Here is a 22,821-nt window from a genome sequence, read left to right on the forward strand (position 1 = left end):
TTCTTGATGAGATCATATTGGTTCTTGTGATCACCATTCCCTTTTCTAAATGTTAATTAATTGTCCCTTTATTAATTCAGTGTACCTTTTAAATCGAAACAGGACAACTATTTTTGTTAAAGGAAGAATGGAAGCAGCATTTCAAGTGATTTTGAAATGTGTATTTCAGAAACTTACATTTGGAAGATATTTTTTCAGTAGCTTGTTGTGTCTAATCAGTATTGTTACCCATAGACCTTGGCAGGAACAGAGCTACAAAGTATCCTTTTGTTTTGAAGGTGACTGCCATTTGTAAACTATTGAATTGATCACTGTGATGCTTTGGAAAGAATTATATCTTCAACTACTGGAGCTAATTTTTAGGAAGTCAAGATTAAATGGAGAGGTGATCTGATTAACATCCATGTGTTAAAAAGACTAAGAAATATTATCTACTAAGATGGAAAATGATGTGTACAGTTTATATATAGGTTCCATTATGTTTAGGTGCTTTGCTGTATGTGGTTTGTGCCATTTATTACTCTATTGTTACCGTTTGAATAAGGTACTGGCACATATGTCACTTGAATATATGTTTACTTCATTGGGCCAGAATGTACAAATATGATGAAGGCTTAACCATTCATTTACCTTTATTTACTTACGGTTTGAGAAGTCTGTGTGCCATTAAAGTCCATAGAGAACTTTGGAACTGGTATCATGTCTTAAAGTTACATTAATAAGCCTGTCCAAGGCCCCTAGTTGTTCTGAAAGGATACTGTTGAAAAATGCCTTTGATTGCACAAAATAACTTCTGTTCATACTAATCTATTTACTGCTCAGTATTACTTCAAAATGTGTAAAATGTTTGACAAATGTATTCCGTATCAATCTTCATTCAGTAGCTATATGAGCACCTGCTAGGTACAAGGTACAATACTATGCACAGGAAGATGACAGGAATAGAAAAAAGATGTTCCTGCCTCTAAGAAGTTTGCAGTCTGCTGAGGGCTATAAGACACGTAAATATGTACAGATAAATGTAACTTAGAGTAGTATCATGAGACTAAGAAGGGAAACTCTGGTGGAGGTTTGGAGGACATCCTCCTAGGGGTCTTAGAGGAACCCTTTTTGAATTAACTGGAGTGAAGTTAGATTTCTAGAGAATAGAGCTGGTGAATAAGTCATACGGGACAGAGCACAAAGGGATGGGAAAGCAAACTGTTTTCAAGGAATAGCGAATTAGTCTGAGCTAATGGAGAGTCAACTTTAATATTGTGGGTGCTTGATTCAATTTAAACCATTTCTTATAAAAAAGAAGCTAGTACCCAAGGTATTAGAGAAATTTCCCCTTCCTGTATCCTTCAGAAAGATCAGTCTTCAGATTGGCTTGTATTCCGGGCACTTTGGATGGGATCTTTATTCTGCTCAGCCAGTGGACCCTCATGGTACCCAATCACTCTGTCACTGATTATGCTTCTGTTATGTTGTCTTCTTTTTCACTTAACATGGAATTACTACTGTAAGTACCCAATTGTAGTCATTCTCATTAGTAACCAGAGGCATATGGTGTGTGTAGTAAACAATCCTTGAAATCTCCAAGTAGCAAATACATCTTGTGCTGGGCTGGGCTTGTTCTTCTGAAATAAGTAAGATCTTGCCTAATTTCTCTCTTCCTTCACCTGGAATTGTTGAGAATGAGTCATCTCGGAGGTTTAGAAACAGGTGGCTCTCAGCAGAGACCTACTATAACATTGTAACATGACATGATTCCTCCTTGTAAAAACAAAAAACCCAAAACTCACAACATGTTAATTTCCACGTTATATGCTTCATTTATTCTGTAGCATAGGGAAAGGAAAATAGGATTGCTTCACTAATGTAAGAGCATCTGTGTTAGAGTTAGGCATAGTCTGACAAAAGATCCATGAAACTTATAACCAAGCTGAAGATTGGATAAAATTTAAACTTTTTTAAAAAATTAGTTGTATTTTTTTATTTTTAAAAAATAACAATAAATTAAGCATAACATGGATACTTGCTTGATAGCACTTATGTTGAAGGGAGGAAGAATCTCTTATTTTTAGATGTTTTATAGCTGAAAACTGAGAAAGTTATATTTTAGAAAAAAGCCCTAAGTTGCCTCTTCTGTGTCTAGAGCACCTTTCTCAGTTGCCTCTTTTTTAAATGCAAGGGTGGGGTGTGTGTCTGTGAGTGTGACAGAAACAGAGACAGAGAAGGACAGAGAGGGAGAGAGGAAGAAGAAGAGGGAGAGGGAAAGGAAGAGAGAGGGAGAGAGAGCAAGTGAGCACACGAGCACACAGTTGGTCTCATCTCCTAGAAGTGTAAGTTTTTTGGTTTTTTTTTTTTTTTTTTTTTTTTTTTTTTGCCTTGGCACCCCTCTCACCTTTGATTTTAACCACTCAGCTCTCTTCATCCAAGACTTTGGCTGTTGTTCATAAATGACTGTAGCCCTTTGGTTGGTGTCCTTGGGAGTGAGGATGAATCTGGAAGCAGTGTGTAGGACAGTGAAAAGGAGTCAGAGGGCTGGAGCTCAAAGTCTATCTCTGATATTTGCTGTCTTTGTGATTTGGGGCGTCATTCCCTTTCTGGCCCTAAGAGTGTGTGTGTGTGTGTGTGTGTGTGTAAAATGAGATCCCTATGACCTCTAATGCTCTATCCCCTGGTCCCAAGTACGCATCTCAGAATGGTTGTTAGGTATTTTGTCAAAGTATCTTGGTTGGTGAAGCACTCTTGGGATCCTAACTAGTCCCGTCACTTACAAAGAAAAGGGATAATTCAGATGGCCAGCTTATCTTGCACCAGTGTTTGATTTAACTTTTAATCAGTTAATACTGTTATGATCTTTTTATTTTAGCCTCTGCATTCCATGCCTGAAAGTTCACAAATACTGAAAAAGCAAAAGAACTACAGTAGCGAAAGCAGTTATGAAAGCACTGGAGAGTCTTCCGAATCCGATGAAATTGAGCGAGAGTTCCCAAATAGACTCAGCCAAAAGAAAGCCCCTTATGAATTTGATGCCCGCAAATGGAAATTTACTGCACAGCCTGGTGAGTGAATTTTAGCTTAAGAACCAACCAGTGACTTGAGAGTCAAAGACAAAGTGCTTGAAAATAACCCAAAAGCAATTCCTTCACCCTTCCCTTCCCATGCATGGGGAGTCAAGTTGTCCCACGTGAGCAGAGCCCATGGTGGGCTCTGGACCTCTGGAAGCCTCGATGAATGACAGGGCTTTCTTCTTTGTCAGGATTCTCTCTAAGGTCTTTTCCTCTTCAGACAATGAGATTTGAGGTTTCAGAGTCTAATTTTGTGGTGAGTGGGCCAGGGATATCCCAAAGGCTCCTGATGGGAAAATGGGAGTTTCTGACCTGGTCTGACCCATGCTGCTGTTGGAGAGTTATTTGCTGATTCTCCCTGGCCACCCTCACCTAGCCACTCTCCCATCTTCTCTAACCCTCTTTGCACCCTTTCTTTCAAATCTGCTGTCTCCCACATACCAACATGCATTTTCTCATTGATTCTAGATGGGTTGAACTGTGAATCTATGACAACCCCATGCCCTCAGGAAAATTGTGAAGTTGTAAGCAGTTTAAAGGATCTGAATCCTTTGTTTTATAATGTTTTGCTCTTGGTTTTGTTTTGCCATCTTGATTCCTATGACATTTCTTGTTTAGTATTTTTTTCTGATTCCTTCCCTCATATCAAAAGTTATCCCCCTATTTCAGGACTTGATGACTAGCTGCTCACTTGAGCTAGAAACTGCATAGCCAATAAGAGTTTGATATAGTACTTCCCCAAGATAATATTTTTGTTAATCCAAAGGGTTGAGTAATGTGAGAGTATCAGATACATGTGAGGACTAGTGAGAGAAATCATGTGGTCAGAGATCTTTTTATTGGCCTTCAGATGAGACCTAGACTATGTAAATAATTCCCTATTCTTTTCTTGTTCAAACTAATGTTTATAAAGGTGGATGTTATGTGCTCTCCACTTTAGCAATTCTTTTCATTCAGTAACTAGTTGTGTTTTGGAGGCCATTTAGTCCTTTGCTTCTTAAAGTGATCCTGAATACTTTGGATATATCCTTATATTGTCTTTTCTAGGAAGTTTGCTTCATACTATTTCTTCCTTTTATGTTTAGGGAGCTGAGGCTCCTCTACCCACAACTAATCAATCTTTCTTCCCTTCCCCTGCTCCTGATAATACTAACTACTCCACATAACATTGATTGGGGGAGGGATGTGGATGAAGAAAGGTCAGGGCAAAAATTATTGGTTCAGGAACGATCTCAGAGACAATGTAATGTTATCTCAGAAACTGTTCTTAGACCAAGAAACTCATAAGTTGTGGTCAGAAAAATAGGTATAGTAAAATATGGGTATTGTTTTTCATGTCTTCTCAGTATAATTTTTCTCTTTTGAAGATTTTCGTAATATATGCTTTCTCCCTCTGTTAATCTTTGGAAAAATATATATAGTGAAGGATGTCTCCTTATTTTGTGGTTTGCTTTTACTCTGTCTAACCTGAAGAACATTGTAAACAAGCTTTTTAACTTTCTCTCAGGAATGAATGCTAACGGATGATAGAAAATTATCTGATTTATAGGTAACTGCATGTACTTAATGGAGCCAGCTGAAGGAGTTTAGACCTATGTGAACAACCTTTCCATCCCAAGTGGAATATACTGTATATTAATAGAAGAAGGTCAGAGAAAAGAATTAAGTAGTTTTTCACTATTTAAAAAATTTGAATATATAAATTCCATCTCTGGTGGTGAGTTGGTTCAATCATATATATATATATATTTCTTTTGGGGTTACTTGCACTATGTAATCAGGAGAATATAAGTTGTTTGAGGGCAGGGATTTTTTGTTTTTATTTTCTCCAGTGCCTAACAATACCTTGTAGGTAGTAGACACTTAATGTTGTATGGGATTCATCAGTCAAGTAAATTGCCCGGAGAGAAGTATTGTTAACTGTAGGTGGTATTACATGTGAATGGGGAGTCTCTCAGATACAGAGCAGCTGTATTGTGAATGCCTCTCTCCCCACCTCCCAGAGCTTTTCTTCCCTGAGATTGAACTGTTACCATAATTATAGATTCTTAAAGTTGAAAAGGACATTAGAAACCATCACATCCACCCATATCTGGAAAGTAATTGATACTACAATAAACTGAAGCCACAGTTATCCAGTCTTTGCTTGAAGACTTGGAGTGATGGGGAATCCATGGCTTTCCAAGGCAGTCCTCTTCACTGTGCTTTAGCTTGGATTGTTCAGTTTTTCCTCACATCAGACCTGGATTTGTTTCTCTGTTCTTTTGCCCTTTGGGGAGCAAACTGAATAAGCCTAATCCCTCTTCCCCTTGAAGGTGTTTCAAATATTTGATGATAGCTAAACCTCGTCAGGTTAAACACCTCTCCTACTTTGAATCAGAGTCCCTTACAGTGGGACTCCATTCCCTTTACCAGCATGATTTCCTTTCTCTGGATGGCCAGCAGCTGATCAGTACCTGTCCTTAATCTGTGGTACTAAGAATGCAGCACAGTACTACAGTAATATTTGTGTGATCATCGCGAAATGTCCTGTGGGATTGTTACTTCTTTCTCCTAGAATCTAAGCCTATTAATGCAACTATGAGCTCATTAGATTTTTGACTGCACCTTTTTTTTTTTTTTTTTTTTTTTTTTAACCATAGCCACTGGTTGAAACATATCACATTTGTAGTCCATTAATATCCCCAAATATTTCTTGTAAAAACTGCTATCTAGCCGTGTCTTCTCCATTTTGTATTTGTGGAAGTGAGTTTTTTGAACTCAAGTGTTAGATTTTTATGTTTAGCCCTTTTGAATTTCTTCATGGATCTTATTTCTGGTTATGTGACCATAGGAGAAGAAAAATCTCCTTTACAGATGAGGAACCCTGAGTATAGGAAAGGTTAAGTGATTTGTTCAGGATGTCACCACACACTGTACACACACACACACACACACACACATAACAACAACACACACATAACACACATACATATATACATACCTAGTAAATGTGTCATGAGCGATTTGTCTTCTGACATTCAATGGCTTAGCTCTCCCTTGGAGCTTTGTGATGTCTGCATATTTGATGAGTATTCTTTCTCTGCCTTTATGCAGGTCACTAATAAAAGTTTAAATATCACAGTTCCAGTCAGTTCCATTCAATACTCCTTTTCCAAGTTAACATGGTGCTGTTGGTGACTTCTCTTTGAGTATTATTTAATTCATCTTATTCCAAAATCTACCTATCTATTGGGGTCAAGCCCATATCTCCATCTTTACAAAGATGATGGCACAAAAGACTTAAATGCTTTGCTGAAATTGCTGAAAATTGCATGTTTGGCATTCTCCTGATCTAACAATTTAGTTATGGCACTGCTAAGAGAAGAAGAAAAGAAAAATCAGATTTAAGTATCTCTGCCTTCTTTCTCTTTTTAGTTCTCATCATCCCATTCATCCCAAACAGCAACCACAACCCATTGAACATGCTCTTACCCACTCCAGCCTAAGTATTAAAAACAACAACCTTCAGTTATCCTCAGTGTCCTTTAACATCCCAATTCATTTTGAGCTTTAGCAGTTACTTTGGATGGGTCTTGCCTACATCTTTTATGCATATTTAAAAAACAACTATTCACTGGCAACTTTCGGTGCATATGCACATGAATCCCTTCAGATAATTCAGGTATTTCTTTGTGTCTTTATCATTTCATCAAGGAGATCATCTCATCACCAGCCTTTCCTAGGATCTATATTACTGATTATGATTCAGCTTAAAGATCCTTGGAGTCTTTAAGGTTGCTCCTTTTGAACTCTGTGAAATTTGTGTCCCAAAATCAAGGACACAATGGGAATCTAAAAAGTCACATATTGTTGGTTAAGGTATGTGTAGATTTTTCTCTTAGAACTGGCAATATTCTTAGAATCTAGATGAGAATACTAGTTCTTAACTGTAGAGCCCCTAAATTGGGGTGCCAAAATATACCATCCAGACTAGCTCTTTGGACAATCTCAGGACCACCTTGGTGGAAGAGTGAAGAAGGCAGGAGACTCACCATGATGGTCAAAGATGGAATCCTTATTTCAAGTCCTCTCAGCCCTTAAATGATTACATCATTACACTACATTATGTGCCAACTAGAGAACCATTATATAACCCCTGAGCACACTGAGCAAGTACTGGCTATAAGCATCCTTCTATTGAAATGTAAATGCCTCTCTTTACTGTATGTATCCCTTGCTTCAAGTAGAACACAGGTGGTCACACCCTCCTTGACTTCTCAGGAAGAGTGAGAGCACCAAAGAGAGATGGGGAGCCAAACCAGACATTGTTAGCATACTCCCTCTGGGCTGAAGGTCTTACACCTTACCCAGAGTTCCCACTATCTGTGGCCCTCTACATCTACCGCTTTCTTTGGTTTTAGTTGAAACAGGCATACATAAATCCATCAGCATGGGGGGTATTACACAAGCAAGTAGTAATATAACCCAGGCTAGTAGTGATGTAACAAACAATATGAATCAGCATGAGATTATAAAAGATTTCCATGAGTCTTAGAAGGAGGGTATATAAACAACAGTCACACATATGCCTCCTTCAGCAGCCAACAGATAGTCCAAAACCAATCTATTGTCTATTACTTCACATGTCAGGGATTCCAATGATTCCTGCAGGTTTTGAAGTCCTTCATCAGTCTCATTAACAGTGTTTGATGTTCATGAGTCAATTGCCATATTCATAGGGTTAGAGTCATGTTTTTTCAGTGGCATATATATTCAGAGATGGAACCAAACCGATGTTTCTTGGGTCTTCTCCTTTATTTCAAGGGTCTGTTCCATCTCTCTCAAATGGACAAGGCGAGTATGGCTCATTGGCACCCATCTGATTCCTTCTCCATCTGTGGAGATACAAGCAAACCCTCTCCCCCAAGCAGTTATCCTATCTGGTCCCTTCCATTCACCACTTTATGGATCTCTCCACATCACCTGGCAATTATTTATTATTTATTTATTTTTTATTATTATAGGTTTTTGTTTACAAGATATATACATGGGTAATTTTTCAGCATTGACAGTTGCAAAACATTTTGTTTCAATTTTTCCCCTCCTTCCTCCCACCCCCTCCCCCAGATGGCAGGTTGATCAATACATGTTAAATATGTTAAAGTATAAGTTAAATACAATATATGTACTCATGTCCATACAGTTATTTTGCTGTACAAGAAGAATCAAACTTTGAAATAGTGTACAATTAACCTGTGAAAGAAGTCAAAAGTACAGGTGGACAAAAATAGAGAAATAGGGAGTTCTATGTAGTGGTTCATTGTCATCTCCCAGAGTTCTTTCACTGGGTGTAGCTGGTTCAATTCATTACTGCTCTATTGAAACTGATTTGGTTCATCTTACTGTTGAAGATGGCCACATCCATCAGAATTGATCATCATATAGTATTGTTATTGAAGTATATAATGATCTCCTGGTCCTGCTCTTTTCACTCAGCATCAATTCATGCAACTCTCTCCAGGCCTTTCTGAAATCATCCTGCTGGTCCTATCTTACAGAACAATAATATTCCATAATATTCATATACCAGAATTTATTTAGACATTCTTCAATTGATGGGCATCCACTCAGTTTCCAGTTTCTGACCACTATAAAGAGGGCTGACCTGGCGATTACTTAAAGATAGTGGAGCTGCTTGTACTGGACACTGCCCTTCCAGTGGGTTATAAACCTATCTACGAGAGCCAGTGAATCTTTGTCAAAAATCAAGAAGTTAATATTATAAAGAGATAAATTTAGAAGTTCTCTAGGATTACCTATGGCTCCCCCTTTCTTTTGTTTTGAAGGAGTGTGATGTCTCTGTTTCTCCTCTCTACTATTGCCCATCCTTGAGGATTAAAGGGTATGCCAGTGGTGTATAAAATTTTATACTGTGCACAAAAGTGTGCAAAATGTTTAGAAGTATATACAGGACCATTGTCTGTTTTTATTGCTTGTGGCACACCCATAATTGCAAATGCTTGTATTAAGGGATTGAGTGACCACTTGGGATGTCTCTTTTGCTGCTGGTATTGCAAAAGTGAATCCTGAATTTATCCACAACATGGATAAAAGACAGACGACCAAAAGACTTATAATGGGTCGCATCCATTTGCCAAATTTCATTGGGTCTCAAACCATGAAGGTTCTTCCCTGGAGGGAGCGTTGGAGTGTGGAAAGGAAGGCAAGCCGTACAGGCTTTTACTATGCTCCTAGTTTCCTTTCTTGTTATTCCAAATTGTAAACATAAAGCTTGAGCAGCCTGATGATATTTAGAATGAGATTCTTGGGCTTCCTGAAATAAAGGAGTATTGGCCATGGTTAAAAAGGCCATCTGCCTTTGAATTATGATCAAAAATAAGACCTGGAAGTCCACTATGAGAGTGGACATGCAAAATATAATCTTATCTGGATGCTTTCTCACTTGCTCTTGAAGTTCCTTAAAGAGCTGATATATATTGGAAGCTACAAATTTTATTTGGGGCTGTGGCAATTCTTTGGACCACACCTACTGAATAGGCTGAATCAGATATTATATTTATATCTCCTAAATAATCAATAAGAGCTAGAATGATTGCATACAATTCATTCTGCTGAGTGGACTGAAAAGGAGTTCTGACTACTTTCTTTATAGTTAAGTCACGAGAGTATACCACACAAATATTATGTTTGGATGCATCTGTAAAGATAGTTGGTTCTTTCAGAGGAACTTTAGAAACCTTTTCTTCAAGAATCCATTGCCAATTATGTAATAGTCTGGTTATCTTTAATGGAGACCCATGTGTAAAATTTGGAGCCATGGCTAATAAAATTTGCCACCCTGGGATGGTTTCACAGCATACATTGATTTGTACATTGGTATAAAAGGTGTATATCTTGTCAGGTCATATGCCAGATAATTGTACTGCTCACTTAATGGCCTTTAATAAAATTCTAGCCACTGGGTAAGGAGTAAGGCTCTGTTCTGGCTGTGCTGGGAGGTTCACCCACTCTATCACACTGTCTCCTTGATCAAGGACTGCTATGGGTGCCTCTTTTGTAGCAAAAACTGATATTTCCAAGGCTTTCTGAGTAACTCAACCACATTGGATAAAGCCAGTTCAACGTCTCTCAAAGCTTCTTGAGCTTCTTTTTTAAGCTGGCATGGTGAATTTAAACCATTGTCTCCCCTTAAAATGTCATATAATGGTTGTAATTGATAAGTAGTTAAGCCTAACATTGGACACATTCATTGGCTATCTCCTATCGATTTCTGAAAGTGATTTAAGGTGATTAGCTTCTCTGTTCTTAAGAAAAGTTTTTGTACTGTAAGCACCTTAGGATATACTTAATATCCTAAATATTGAAAAGGAGCGTGCCTTTGAATTTTTTTCTGGGGCTATATATAATTGGTACTTTCTTAATATTTCTATGACCTTTTGTAGACATGTTTCTAACATTTGCTCCTCAGGTGCACATCCCAATATATCATCCATGTCATGTAATAGCATTACTTTTGGAAATACTTTTCTTATAGAAGAGCAGCAGCAACATACATTTGGCACAAAGTAGGGCTATTTTTCATTCCCTATGGCAAAACTGTCCATTCCAGTCTTTTATAAGGTTAAGCTAAATTAATGCTGGACCCTAAAAAGGCAAATCTTTTCTTATTCTCCTTATCCAGAAGGATAGAAACAACCCTTAATGTCTGTAATCCAAAGAGGCCATTCCCTAGACAATTGAGTAGGAGATGGAAGTCCAGGCTGAAGAGTTCCTATAATTTCCATATGTTCATTTACTTTTCTCATATAAGTCAACATCCTCCATTTACCAGATTTCTTTTTTATAGCAAATACAGGGGAGTTACAAGGACTTAGAAAAGGTTGCAAGTGTCCTTGGTCAAGTTGCTCTTTTTACTATAATAAGCCCTGAATTTTTTCACTAGCTAAGGGCCACTGTTCTACCCACACTGGTGTATCAGTTGTCTATTGAATGGGAACAGGTGAGAGTAGTGCAGGCAGGCTTTCAATAGTATCCCTGCCTACAAAGCCAAAGTACTAATTTGTAATCCTAACTGTTGTGAGATGTCTCTTCCCCATAGATTGATGGGGATTTTATTTACTACAAAACGAGCAAAAACTCCAGTTTTATCTTCAAATGTCCATCTCAGAGGGGTAGCACTAACTTCAGCTGCTTTTTATCCACCTATGCCAGACATATAGATGTCTGCCTTAAATCTTTGGCCAATAACTGGGCCAATTGTCACCTCTAATGACTGTAAGATCTGCACCTGTGTCTAACAACCCTTCCAGTGGTATGCCATTTACATAAATAGTGAACATAAGGTTGGTCAGCTGTAACAGAATTCCTGGATTCTGTTGCTGGGAGTCAAAATCTGGGTAAATATCACCGGATTGCCTATCAGGCATGTGTATCAGTAAACCTGATGCTACTACTTCTCCTGATTGATAAGTCACACATTGTCTACCTGTATTAGTGACTGGGACATTAGCTATACATTCCACAATTTCCCAAATCAGCGTATGGATGGACACTGTTTTGTAAGCACTCTCAGGAGGTGAAATGGTCAAGCCTACTGTGCCTGGAGGCAAGGGATCCATAGACTGGAGAGGAACAGATTTAACCTCTCTACAGGATATCTCAGTAGTCCCAACTGCATACAACTCTATTCTCCCTAATTACAATCCCCTTCCCCCATCAGGTTGCTTCTCGGCTGACTGATCACGTTGGAATACTGAACTTCTAAAGACTCTCTGGTGAAACAGCGGCTGCCATCATGCCCCAAGTGTTTTTTGCCTGGGGCCCTGGAGCCGAGACCCACTTCCCATTTCCCTGAGTCAATCTACATTCTGATGCCCAGTGGAAGCCTCTGTTGCATTTTGAACATGGGGTTTTGGATCTTGCTCTCCCACTCTGTTTTCTCACTCTATCTTTGTTCCAACACCAAGCTTTCAAATGCCCTGCTTTACTACATTGAAAGCACTGACGAGTATCTCTGGAAGTCCCTCGCCATGAGGGACCCTGTCTTCCCATGTTCTGCATCATATTCTGAGCATAAAAGGTATTTGTGCCCACTATGGCACAGTGTCTTATGATCTCTTCTAAAGGAGTATCCTTGTGTAGTCCTAGTATAGTTCTTCTACAATCCTCATTAGCATTTTCTTTAGCAAGTTGTTTTATCATAATTTCTGTTACTATATTTTCACCAATAGTTCATGTGATAGTTGTCTGCAGACATCACATGAAATCAGCAGAGGGTTCATTTAGACTTTTCTCTGTTTTTGTGAAGACTCCTCCTCTATCTTGTTTTCCTGGGAGGGTGCCCTATGCTTTGATAGTAACAGAAGCAATTTGCTCACACACTGCCAAAGTGCTAAAGTGTCTGCATAAGGACCTATACCTGCTAGTTGGTCACAGCTGACTGATATAATTCCAGGTTGCCTATTTCATTGAACTTGTATTCTACAGAGTTTGCTATATTCAGAAAGCCACAACAAGTGCTTCATACTTCCCTTGGAGTAGGGGAGGCTCTTTTCTTAGTATTTGCCCCATTTTGGCTGAAAAAAACTATAAAGTGACTAGTTTAGCCCTTACCAAATCTTCCTGCTTGTCTATTTTTGTACTTACCCTATTTCTAAGTACTAGAAATAGTACCCTATTTGTATTTACCCTGGGTCACAGGGATTTCTCCACTGAACTTGCCAATTGCATCAGTCGAGTTGCTGAGTGTATGGTCTCATGTCTTGAGCCTCACGGCTAGTGCCCCACATTGGGCGCCAAAATGTAGTGTCCTTCTGGAGGTCCCTGTTCAGACACTAAAATGTAGTGTGCTTTCTAGAGCCCCCAAATTGGTGTTCCAAAATATATCATTCGGACTAGCTCTTTGGAGGATCTCGGGACCAGCGTTGGTCTTAGTGGAGGAATGAAAGAGGAAGGAGACTCACCATGATAGTCAAAGATAGAGTCCTATATTACTAATGGGCTTATATCCCAAAGAGATTTCAAAGAAAGGAAAGGCTCATCCTGTATGTGCAAGAATGTTTGCGGCAGCCCTCTTTGTAGTGGTCAGAAACTGGAAACAGAGTGAATGCCCTTCAATTGGAGAATGGCTGAATAAATTGTGGTATATGAATATTATGGAATATTATTGTTCCGTAAGAAATGACCAACAGGATGATTTCAGAAAGGCCTGGAGAGACTTACATGAACTGATGCTGAGTGAAATGAGCAGGACCAGGATATCATTATATACTTCAACAACAATACTATATGATGATCAATTCTGATGAACTTGGTCATCTTCAGCAATGAGATGAACTAAACCAGTTCCAATGGAGCAGGAATGAATTGAACCAGCTACACCCAGCGAAAGAATGCTGGGAGATGACTAAGAACCATTACATAGAATTTCCAATCCCTATATTTTTTCTACCTGCATTTTTCATTTCACTTCACAGGCTAATTGTACACTATTTCAGAGTCCAACATTTTTTTGTACAGCAAAATAACTGTTTGGATATGTATATGTATTTTGTATTTAATTTATACTTTAATATATTTAACATGTATTGGTCAACCTGCCATTTGGGGGAGGGGGTGGGAGGAAGGAGGGGAAAGATTGGAACAAAAGGTTTGGCAATTGTCAGTGTTATAAAATTATCCATGCATATAATTTCTAAATAAAAAGCTATAATAAAAAAAAGATGGAGTCCTATTTATAAGCACCCTGTTATTGATATGTAAATTTCTCTTTACTGTAATTATCCCTTGCTTCAGGTGGAACACAGGTGGTCACGTCCTCCTTGACTTCTCAGGCAGGGTGAGAGCACCAAAGGGAGATGGGGAGCCAAACCAGACATTGTCAGCATGTTCAGCAGGTTCCCTCTGGGCTGAAGGGTCTTATACCTTACCTAGAGTTCACCCACTCTCTGAGGCCCTCTACACTTAACCAACACTTCATCAGTAAGATGACTCCTTCTTAGAATCAGGGTTTTTTTCTCCTACATTGGGTATATGCATTTTTTTAATCTACGGAATCTTTAAAAGATAAATCAGCTATATTGGATGCCCAAAGGGCACCATTTAAAGGGAAACTGCATTAAAGATCTCTCTCCCTCTTTCTCTTTCTCTCTTTCCTCTCTCTGTTATATGTGTGTGTGTGTGTATACACACATATGTACATATTTTATTTTTATAAAGATTTATTAAATTTTACAAAGGAGATTCCATCTGCTTTCATACTTTTTCATTTTAATTCAACAGGTTTTCATTGAGTATCACAAGCACTAGGCAAAACAAGGAGATACGAAGTAGGTATCACAATGGAGAATGTGTTGGAATTGGAGGTAGAATGATAGGAGAACAATCTTGTCTCAGACATGTAAAAATTGTATGACCTTGGGCAGCCACTAATCTGCCTTTGTTTCCTCAGATGAAAAAAGTGAGGATAATAACAGAAGGCAGTTTTCAAGAAAATGTTTTGTGAACTTTAAAGTGCCACATTAGTGCTACTGTTCTGCTAATGAATTGAGACCCTTAATTTAGTAGTAAAACTAGAGATTCCATTTTGAGATGGTAGCTATGTGGTGACTCTGAAGTATCCCTTCCAGTTCTCAATTCTGATTTTTTTGGAAAGTTTTCATTCATTCTTGGCTTGTGGCATTTCATTTCTTTACAGTCTTCTCAGAAGACCTTTCCTTTTAGAACAAGACTTGGTTTGTACAGTGAAGCCATCGTATTTGCTGTTCATGTACCACTGTCTCTTTGGCCACTCCTAGTTTCCTGATTTCCTAATTTCCCAGTTATCTGTCTTAGAGAAACTAGTCTCGGATCTTTCCATTGGTATTGCAGAGATCTAAATCAGGTCCTTCTCCACAGGCTCCATGAGACGCTCGCTCAGCTGTCCTCGCTCCATCTCAGCAAATACATCCATGATTGACCACCGCCCTGTTTCTGCCAGACAAACGATCTCAATCTCACGTCCAGCATGTGGGGTCAGATCTCAATCTCTGAACCGTTCTTCTTCTTCCTTGAGGAATTTACCCCAACCTAATAGCATGGATGCTCATGAAACTCCAGTGGTAAGTCAACCACTTTATCCTTTTTCCTTTTATAAGAAATGGAATTCTCTAATCTGAATTTGCACAACAAAAAGGACCAAATTGCAGGTAGTGCTGATTTTGAGGTACTCCAGTTATACAATAGAGTCTCCATATTGAACATAAACAATGAAAGTTTGGAACTGAGCCTGATGCTGCTCAGTCTTAGACTTCACCCACATCAGCTTAGTTATTAGAAGAATGGAAAGAACTCTCTAAGTTAGTCTTGAGTGATGAGCCTGACACTTACATTGTAGCCAGGCTTTTGGGTTGGGTTTTTAAATTGATGCTTATACAGTAGTCATAATGTATTGAAAATTATATGAGTTTAATGTTTTTGGTTTTTATCATTTATCTTCTGTAAGGCTAGGAGAATGTTTATTGCCTTTCTTCGATGCAGATATTACAAGATGGAATTGTTTAAATATCAAAAGATTTATCACCTCTTAATAAGCTCCTTAGAAAGAGAATACTAACTTATAAACTTGTATGTTGAAAACAGTATTTATTACGAACTACCACTCAGTCTCAGAAAATTATTGTTCAAAAGTTTCACAGTTTATTTTGCTCCTAGGCATACATTTTTCTTTGAGTTTTTCCAAACATCTTGCAGTAAGTGCAGTATACTTTTGCTTCCCTGGGGTTATCTGCTCCTAGAAGTGGGATCTCCTTTTTTTTTTTTTTTTTTTTTTTTTAACATAAAAGGTCTTGTTATTGAAAAAACACCCAAGGTACAATAGTGATTGAATTTGGCCCAGTTGCCAATGAATAATCATTTTTCTAGCCAAGAAGAAATACCTGAAGAACATGTACAGAATGAAACTGAAGTAAAAATGTTTTACTTCCATTTTTGGTGACTGAGTTTTGGAAGGTTCCATTTCTTTGGTGTGCGAAAGACATTCTGACTTTACTACCCTTTTAAAGCCAGGTTTGCCTTTGTATAGACCATCCATCATCAGAGGATGTGTGTGCTCTTTGGTGCTCTTTGTAGACACAAGTTATTACTTCTCACTTCCATTTCCTCCCTCCAGAATAAATGGTTGCTTTCCCTTTTTTTATTTAGTTGCTGTAGTTTATAAAAGTAAATCATTTTTTGCCCAGAAACATCTTTTCCATCATACCATAATAAAACTTCTAAATCTCTGTCTTTCTTTGGTTTTAAGGCTGATCCTTTCCAGCACCTGAGAACGAAAGAACAAGAGGAAGAATTTACAAGACAGACCTTGTTTATTCTTCGAGACATGAAGATCAGGTTCCCGGGGAAAACAGATGAAGAATCAGAACGGATCATCGAGGATGTAAGTGTGTGACTGGCATCCTTATCCCTTTAGCATTCATCTCAGGGATACTTGTACTCAGTGGTGGGCAGTTAGATGATGGGCATAACACACAGAAATAGCTGTTTGACTTTGGGTTGTGTTCCAGAAACTTATAGTATAAGTATATATAGTATAAGGAACACTAACTAATGTTTTTATCTTCTAATTGATCACAAAGAATTGTTAACTATCTGGTAAAATTTTTTCTTGCAGTGTATTTATGAAAGAAGATATAAATTGGAATTTGATTAAATAATCCCAGTAAACATGCCACAAAGATCTCCTTGACTACTCACTCAATCAACAGGCATTTTATTAATCAAATGCTCTGTGCAAAATACTCTGCTGGATGCTGGGAATAAAAAGACAAAAGGGAAAACATCCCTGCCCTCTCGGAGTGTCCATTTGTAACTGTGCATGCATTTGTAGGCTTCTGTGGCACATGTGAAAAATTAAGAGAAGGGGGAGTTTTTAGTTGGAAGAACTTCAGCCTCTGGAGGGTGGACAGTCAGGGAAAGTAGTTTTTGAGCTGATTCTCAAAAGGGGACAGAACCTCCTAATATAGGAACATAGGGAAGAGGAAGGATCTGCAGTAGAAAGAGCTGATGGTCACTCCTTAGAATTCAGAGAAAGGAGGGGGGACTCCAAAGTCTCTAAAAGTGGTTTGCCATAAAAGCCCAAGAAGGGAATGAAATGGTCATATCTCTGCTTGAGAACAGTCATTTCCTTTTGAGAATTGCAAGTGATTAGTCCTTAATTTTATATATAAAGAAACCTAGGTTCAAAGAGGCTAATTGCTGATGTGTCCAAAGTCCCAAGAAAGTTAAGTGATGACACAGCCAGAATTTGAATTCATGATCTGACTCTTAAAACTTCATTCATTAAGCCTTATTGAGTAAATATTTTGAAAAGAGAAAAAAAAAGATTAAAAAAATAGACATGAAAAGCCACAGAAAAGGGAAATATTAACATACTGAAAGAAGAAAAAGTCAGAATTTTTATTTGCAGGAACAAGGAGAGAAGTTGTGGCTGCTTTTAAAACCCCTTAGAAAGTAACTAATGTAATAAATGTTGATTAAGTATGGAAAGTTTTCCTTCAGTTAAATCCTGATGCAGATTTCTGCAGTCCCTTCTAGCTTTGCAATTTTGTTGATTCCAGTGCTTCTTTCTTTAAGGACTGTATTGGTCTTTTGGGGAAAGTTGTTATGAAGGCATTTTGAGCTCATTGGAAAGAGGGTATTATGTGGATCCAAGGTTCTAAATCTTATTCTGAATTCCAAGCATTTTCTTGACATTTAATGTTGTAAAATGAGCTATCTTTAAAGCTGGCTAATGAAATTGAAGGGTGAATTTGAAGAATTTAATTTATTTTTAAATCAAGTACATGTGGTTAGAAATGAATTGCAGCAGCAGCAGCTTCTTGCACTAACCCCAAGTGCTGATCTCTTTAGTGCCAGTAGGATCTTGCGTGATTTCTTTAGCTGTAAATCAAGGGACGCTTTGATCTCAGAGGAATAAAATTACAAGTAATGGAAAAGAGTAATCACAAAAGTGAATAAGCACTTATTAAGCACCTACTTTGGGCCTGGGGGTCCGAAGGCGAAAAACGGAGGTCACAGTCTAAAGTGGAAATGACCCCCTGGTACAGGATGACCCTCTGCTGAGAAGCCTCCGAGGGAGGGCACAGGATGAGGAGGAGGGAAATGAATAAGGGCAGGGTCAGGGCCAAGCAGCTGATGGCTGGTGCCCACAAGGTGCACTTGGAGGGGGCCTAGGCACAGCCGCAAGCTGAGCAGCCCCCTGAGCATCCCGGCCAGTGGCCCCAGGTGGACTTCAGAGGCAGCGTGCAGGGCGGAGCCTGGCTGAGCTTCAGGGTGTTCTGGGCTGGCTCTACGGGCAGAGACAGGACCCCTACAGGAAATGGAGGCACAGAGTCCCTCCACGCGCTCTGAGTGATCCCAGAGGGCCCAGGCACCCGTGGGCAGAAGCGTGTGGCTGGCAGCAAAAGGGCTCCCTGTGTCCCTTTCCAAGCTCTGCTTTTATTAGCTGCTGAGGGCCTTTACTCGGGCCTGGAAGGGTTTGTTTTGTGGAGTAAGGGCTCCACCGTGTGGCCACTAGCAACCTAACCGCTGCAGTCGTGTGCTGAGCCTTGGGTGTGATGGGTTTTGTTATTTCCTACCGTTAATTCCAGCCTCTTTCAACACTCTTGTTTTTGAAAAGGGAGAACAAAGCATCTTTGTTTAAATTATTTTGTAATAGAAACTTTTACTTTAAGAGCAGATGAGCTTAATCTTTAATAATTAAGTAATTAAGAGCCTAATTTTTATCATTAAGTTATCATATTTATTTATGAGGACATTTTAATAAGTATATGAATAATTAAGAGGCTAATCTTTATCAGAACATCTAGGTACCACAGTGGATAGCATGTGGAGTCAGGAAGATCTGAGTTCAAATCCAATCTCAGATACTTATTAGAAGTCTGATCTTGGACAAGTCACTTTACCCTGTTTGCCTCAGTTTCCTCATCTGGAAAATGATCTGGAAAAGGAAATGGTAAAACACTTCAGTGTCTTTACCAAGAAAATCCTAAATGGGGTCATGAGGACTCAGATATGATTGAAATGGCTAAACAACTAAAATAAGAACAATCTTGACTATGCCTAAAATATTTTGCATTCATATTAATGGAAGTTGAAATGGCCCTAAATTTTAAACCTGAAAATGAGCCCCTGTTTTTGGGCTTTTGTTATTACCTAAAGTATGGAAATGTCTTTTGTAAGTGAAGGCAAGAATTGTTTATATAGCACATTTATTGCATGTAAGTATTTCTCAAGCAAATCTGCTTTCCTTGTCTTTAAAAAAATGACAATTTGAAAATAAGGATTATAATTTTGGTTTTTGAGCAGGCTGACTATGCTATACACATACATCCCTAGAGATGTAAATCATAGTAGCATTTCTGGGCCACAGAAGAGTGTGTGTGTGTGTGTGTGTGTGTGTGTGTGTGTGTGATCATCAGTGTATATCATTGTGTTCACATGTCTTTGTCCACATCTACACATGCATATTTAGCTTACTTGACCTTTATTTATTTCTATGAGGTACAACTGGGTGTTTCATTACTCCAACTTCTGGGACTTGTGTTCAGAAATCAAATTCAGACGTCTATTTTTGTCCCTAGCAAACACTGTTAAACATCTAGACCAAATTCATAACTTATAAAATGTCTTTACAGTTGTATGTGAAAAGCACAATTCAATTTCTAAGACAGACTCACTAATAGCTATTATGTGAGGGAGGTGCTATTATGGTGATTCTTATTTTAAAGATGAGGAAACTGAATTTGATGGATTAAGTGACTTGACTAGGGCCACAAAACTAATAAGTAAACTTATAAAAGCCAGACCCCAGATGCGGGTCAGCATTTTAGTTTTAAAAGGCTGTGAGCAAAGGCTATTAGTCCCTTCTAACCCCAGAAGTATCTTATTCCATCAACTCTTTTTACTTCTTGTTCTGTGATTTGGGATATTTACCAACTGGTGAAAAGAAATCTGTGTTCACTTACTGCTTTGTGAAGCAACAGAAGTTGGGAGATTCTTAATGTTGGACGTACAGAGATAAGCCCTCTTAGCTACCCAATAATACTGAGTTTTCAATTCACAAACTATTTGTATTGATCTCAGTACTTACTTTGGGGGATTGTTTGTGGAGGGAATGATGGATTGTACTTCATTTAGCTTTTCTTTCCAAATACAGATCATGGATAACTGGAAGTATCATAAACCCAAAGTGGCTTCATACTGGCTTATAAAATTGGATTCTGTAAAACAGCGGAAGGTGAGTCAAGTCCAATATATTTTTATCCTTCTGCTCTTCCTTGACTAAAAAGGTATCAGAACTCATTGGCTAGCATCTCTAGCCTTTCACATCCCTGACCAGTAAATGTATTGCAGCCTTGGTATTTTATCTTATGATTACTTAGTTGACAGGGTTCTGTGCTTTGGGTCATCAATAGGAGGGTATAATTTCATCTCTATCATTCCTTTTAATAAACTGGACTCTGACATGGCCCCTGTGATCACTTTTGAGTTATATATCACTTATCTTAGTAGGATTTGAGTCTTTATGATTATATACATTGAGGAGAAAGGGGGACAAGAGAGTTAATGACACTATTCCAGTAAAAATACACACATACACACCTGACAGATTCTTACGAAACATTGGTTAACTGGCCAATTTAGTTATTAGTCAACGAAGAGAAGAATCATTTTGTTGGAAAATCAATCCTTAGTGATCATTGAATGTGAGTGTTGGAACCTGAAAAGTGGGTAAGGAGATAGAATTGCCTCCAAACATGGCAAGGGGGTAAATTGTCGTGAACACCAGGTTGCCATCACTTTGTATCTTTGCTATTTATCCAGTACTCCATTTCTAATCTCTGGACATTTTTTCAGGCTGACCTCCACGTCTTGGCTTCTTAGGCTTCCTTCAAGTCCTTCTTCCAATCCTATTTTCTACAAGAAGCCTTCCCTAATGCCCTTAATGCCAGTGCTTTCCCTCTTGTTTGGACATGGTTATTTTTATGTTATCTATTATCCTCATTAAACTGTGAGCTCCTTGAGAGCAGAGAATGTCTTCTGCTATTCTTTGCATCTCCAGGGCTCAGCACATTATCTGGCACAAAGTAGGCAGTTAATAAATGTTTATTGGCTTCTGAAATGCTTGAATGTTATTGTGTGCCCATAGTACATGTTCTCTTCACCAGGTAAATTGCCCCAGGTCCTGTAACCAATCTTCCATAGCAAGATCATATTTTTGGATCATAGAGTATATTTCAGGGAAAGAGGGGGAAGGCTATAAGGTGTAAGAAGCCTGGAAAGATTGGAATGAGCAGCTTACGAAGGACTTTGAACAATAGAGAATTTTATATATGATCGTGGAGGTGATAGGGAGCCACAAATTTTACTGGATTGCGTAGGAGTGAGGGCGACACAGTCACCTGCACTTCACTTCAGGAAACAACAGGCAATCTCTGCAGATCCTACCAGATCTTAACCCATGATCTATGGAAAGGCTAGTGAAGGCCTCTACTAAGATGTTGAAACAACAGAAGGGGGAAGAAGTGGAACACATTATGAGGGGTGATTACTTGGTTTTGTAACTTTGGTTGGATATCTAGACAGAGGGAAAAGAAAGAACTCACAACATGATTATTTTAGACTAAGTAGTTGTTCTGAGGTGATTTGCTGTGATAGTAATAACACCTGTGAACGGGAAGAAAGCAGAGATGAATTTGATTCTTAAAACATGTTTTACAGGTTTAGTAATTCAGAATAGTGACAAATACTTAAAGCTTCATCAGTAGGTACTCCTGCCCTCTCCCACAGTGTACATCAGCCTGCCCACCTGCCCCTTATAGCCTGGGGCTTCATAGATAGCTTCCCTGAAACCTTTCCTCTGGGCCCCAGCTGTGGCCTAGGGAGAGCTCTTATTAAAAATGCATCATGGTGAGCGCTGAGGAGATGGAGTAGTAGCATTGCATTGAAGTGAACTGAACTGATAAAGTGTTTATTAAGTGTTTATCATGTGCCAGGTGCTGTGATCATGCTAGGAATACTGATAGAAGAAAGACAGGATTTGTCCTTACATATCTTGCATTTCAATGGAGGAGCACAGTACTTAAGGGAGCTTGGAGGTAGAAGGGTCAAGGGGAATGGGTAAGGGCATTGTTAGGAAAAGGTTGGAAAGTAAGATATAAAATCCAGTTTTGAGACAAGAGAGGTGGCAGCTCAGCTGATGGCCCAAAGTGATCGAGGACTCCAGGGTCAGAGATCAAGATGCTGGTGGGAGGAGAGGTGACAAAGAAGTTGTGGTACAAGGGACAGGACTGTTTACAATCTCCTTGACTTTGTTAACTGCTTTTCCTCTAGTAATAAGATGCTGTTGACTGAATCACTGCTAAGTTTTTCTGATGTTTCTAAAAGAGAGGGAGGTAATTCCAGAATTGATTGTACAGAACATGTTACCATTGCCCAGTGGACTAAGTGAGCTGGGAGAGAGCTAGGCAAGTCTGTAGTTAACTTGGGTAGATTATTGCCAGTTTTGCTAGAATAGGTTCCAGCTTGTGTCTTTGTTATTCATTGATTTCAGTGGTCTAAACTTAGACCAGTCCAATCAGAACTTGTTGAGAGTTGTCTACATTGAGAGGAAAGAGAGTGATGGAGGAGTATAGTTTCTCCTCTGGGGATAGTAAATGGAAAAGGTCTCTGTTTTTGGCCTGTTGGAGCTTGACCAAGTTTGTCTTACTGTTGCCTTGCTTGG

The 22,821-nt window shown here is 38.8% G+C and overlaps 1 protein-coding gene across 7 annotated transcripts in view; it reads left to right on the forward strand.

Moving 5' to 3' along the window:
• TTLL7 (tubulin tyrosine ligase like 7) overlaps positions 1 to 22,821 on the forward strand; it is a 243,062-nt gene that overhangs the window by 135,282 nt on the left and 84,959 nt on the right. For all 7 annotated transcript variants that reach the window (XM_031936758.1, XM_031936756.1, XM_003767351.2 and 4 more), the window contains exons 15-18: positions 2,858 to 3,050; positions 14,955 to 15,157; positions 16,339 to 16,473; positions 20,254 to 20,334. In XM_031936758.1, the coding sequence (XP_031792618.1) occupies positions 2,858 to 3,050; positions 14,955 to 15,157; positions 16,339 to 16,473; positions 20,254 to 20,334 (612 nt within the window). The remainder of the gene's footprint in view (positions 1 to 2,857; positions 3,051 to 14,954; positions 15,158 to 16,338; positions 16,474 to 20,253; positions 20,335 to 22,821) is intronic.

The sequence above is a fragment of the Sarcophilus harrisii genome, chromosome 4, assembly GCF_902635505.1.
Source record: "Sarcophilus harrisii chromosome 4, mSarHar1.11, whole genome shotgun sequence".
NCBI lineage: Eukaryota > Metazoa > Chordata > Mammalia > Dasyuromorphia > Dasyuridae > Sarcophilus > Sarcophilus harrisii.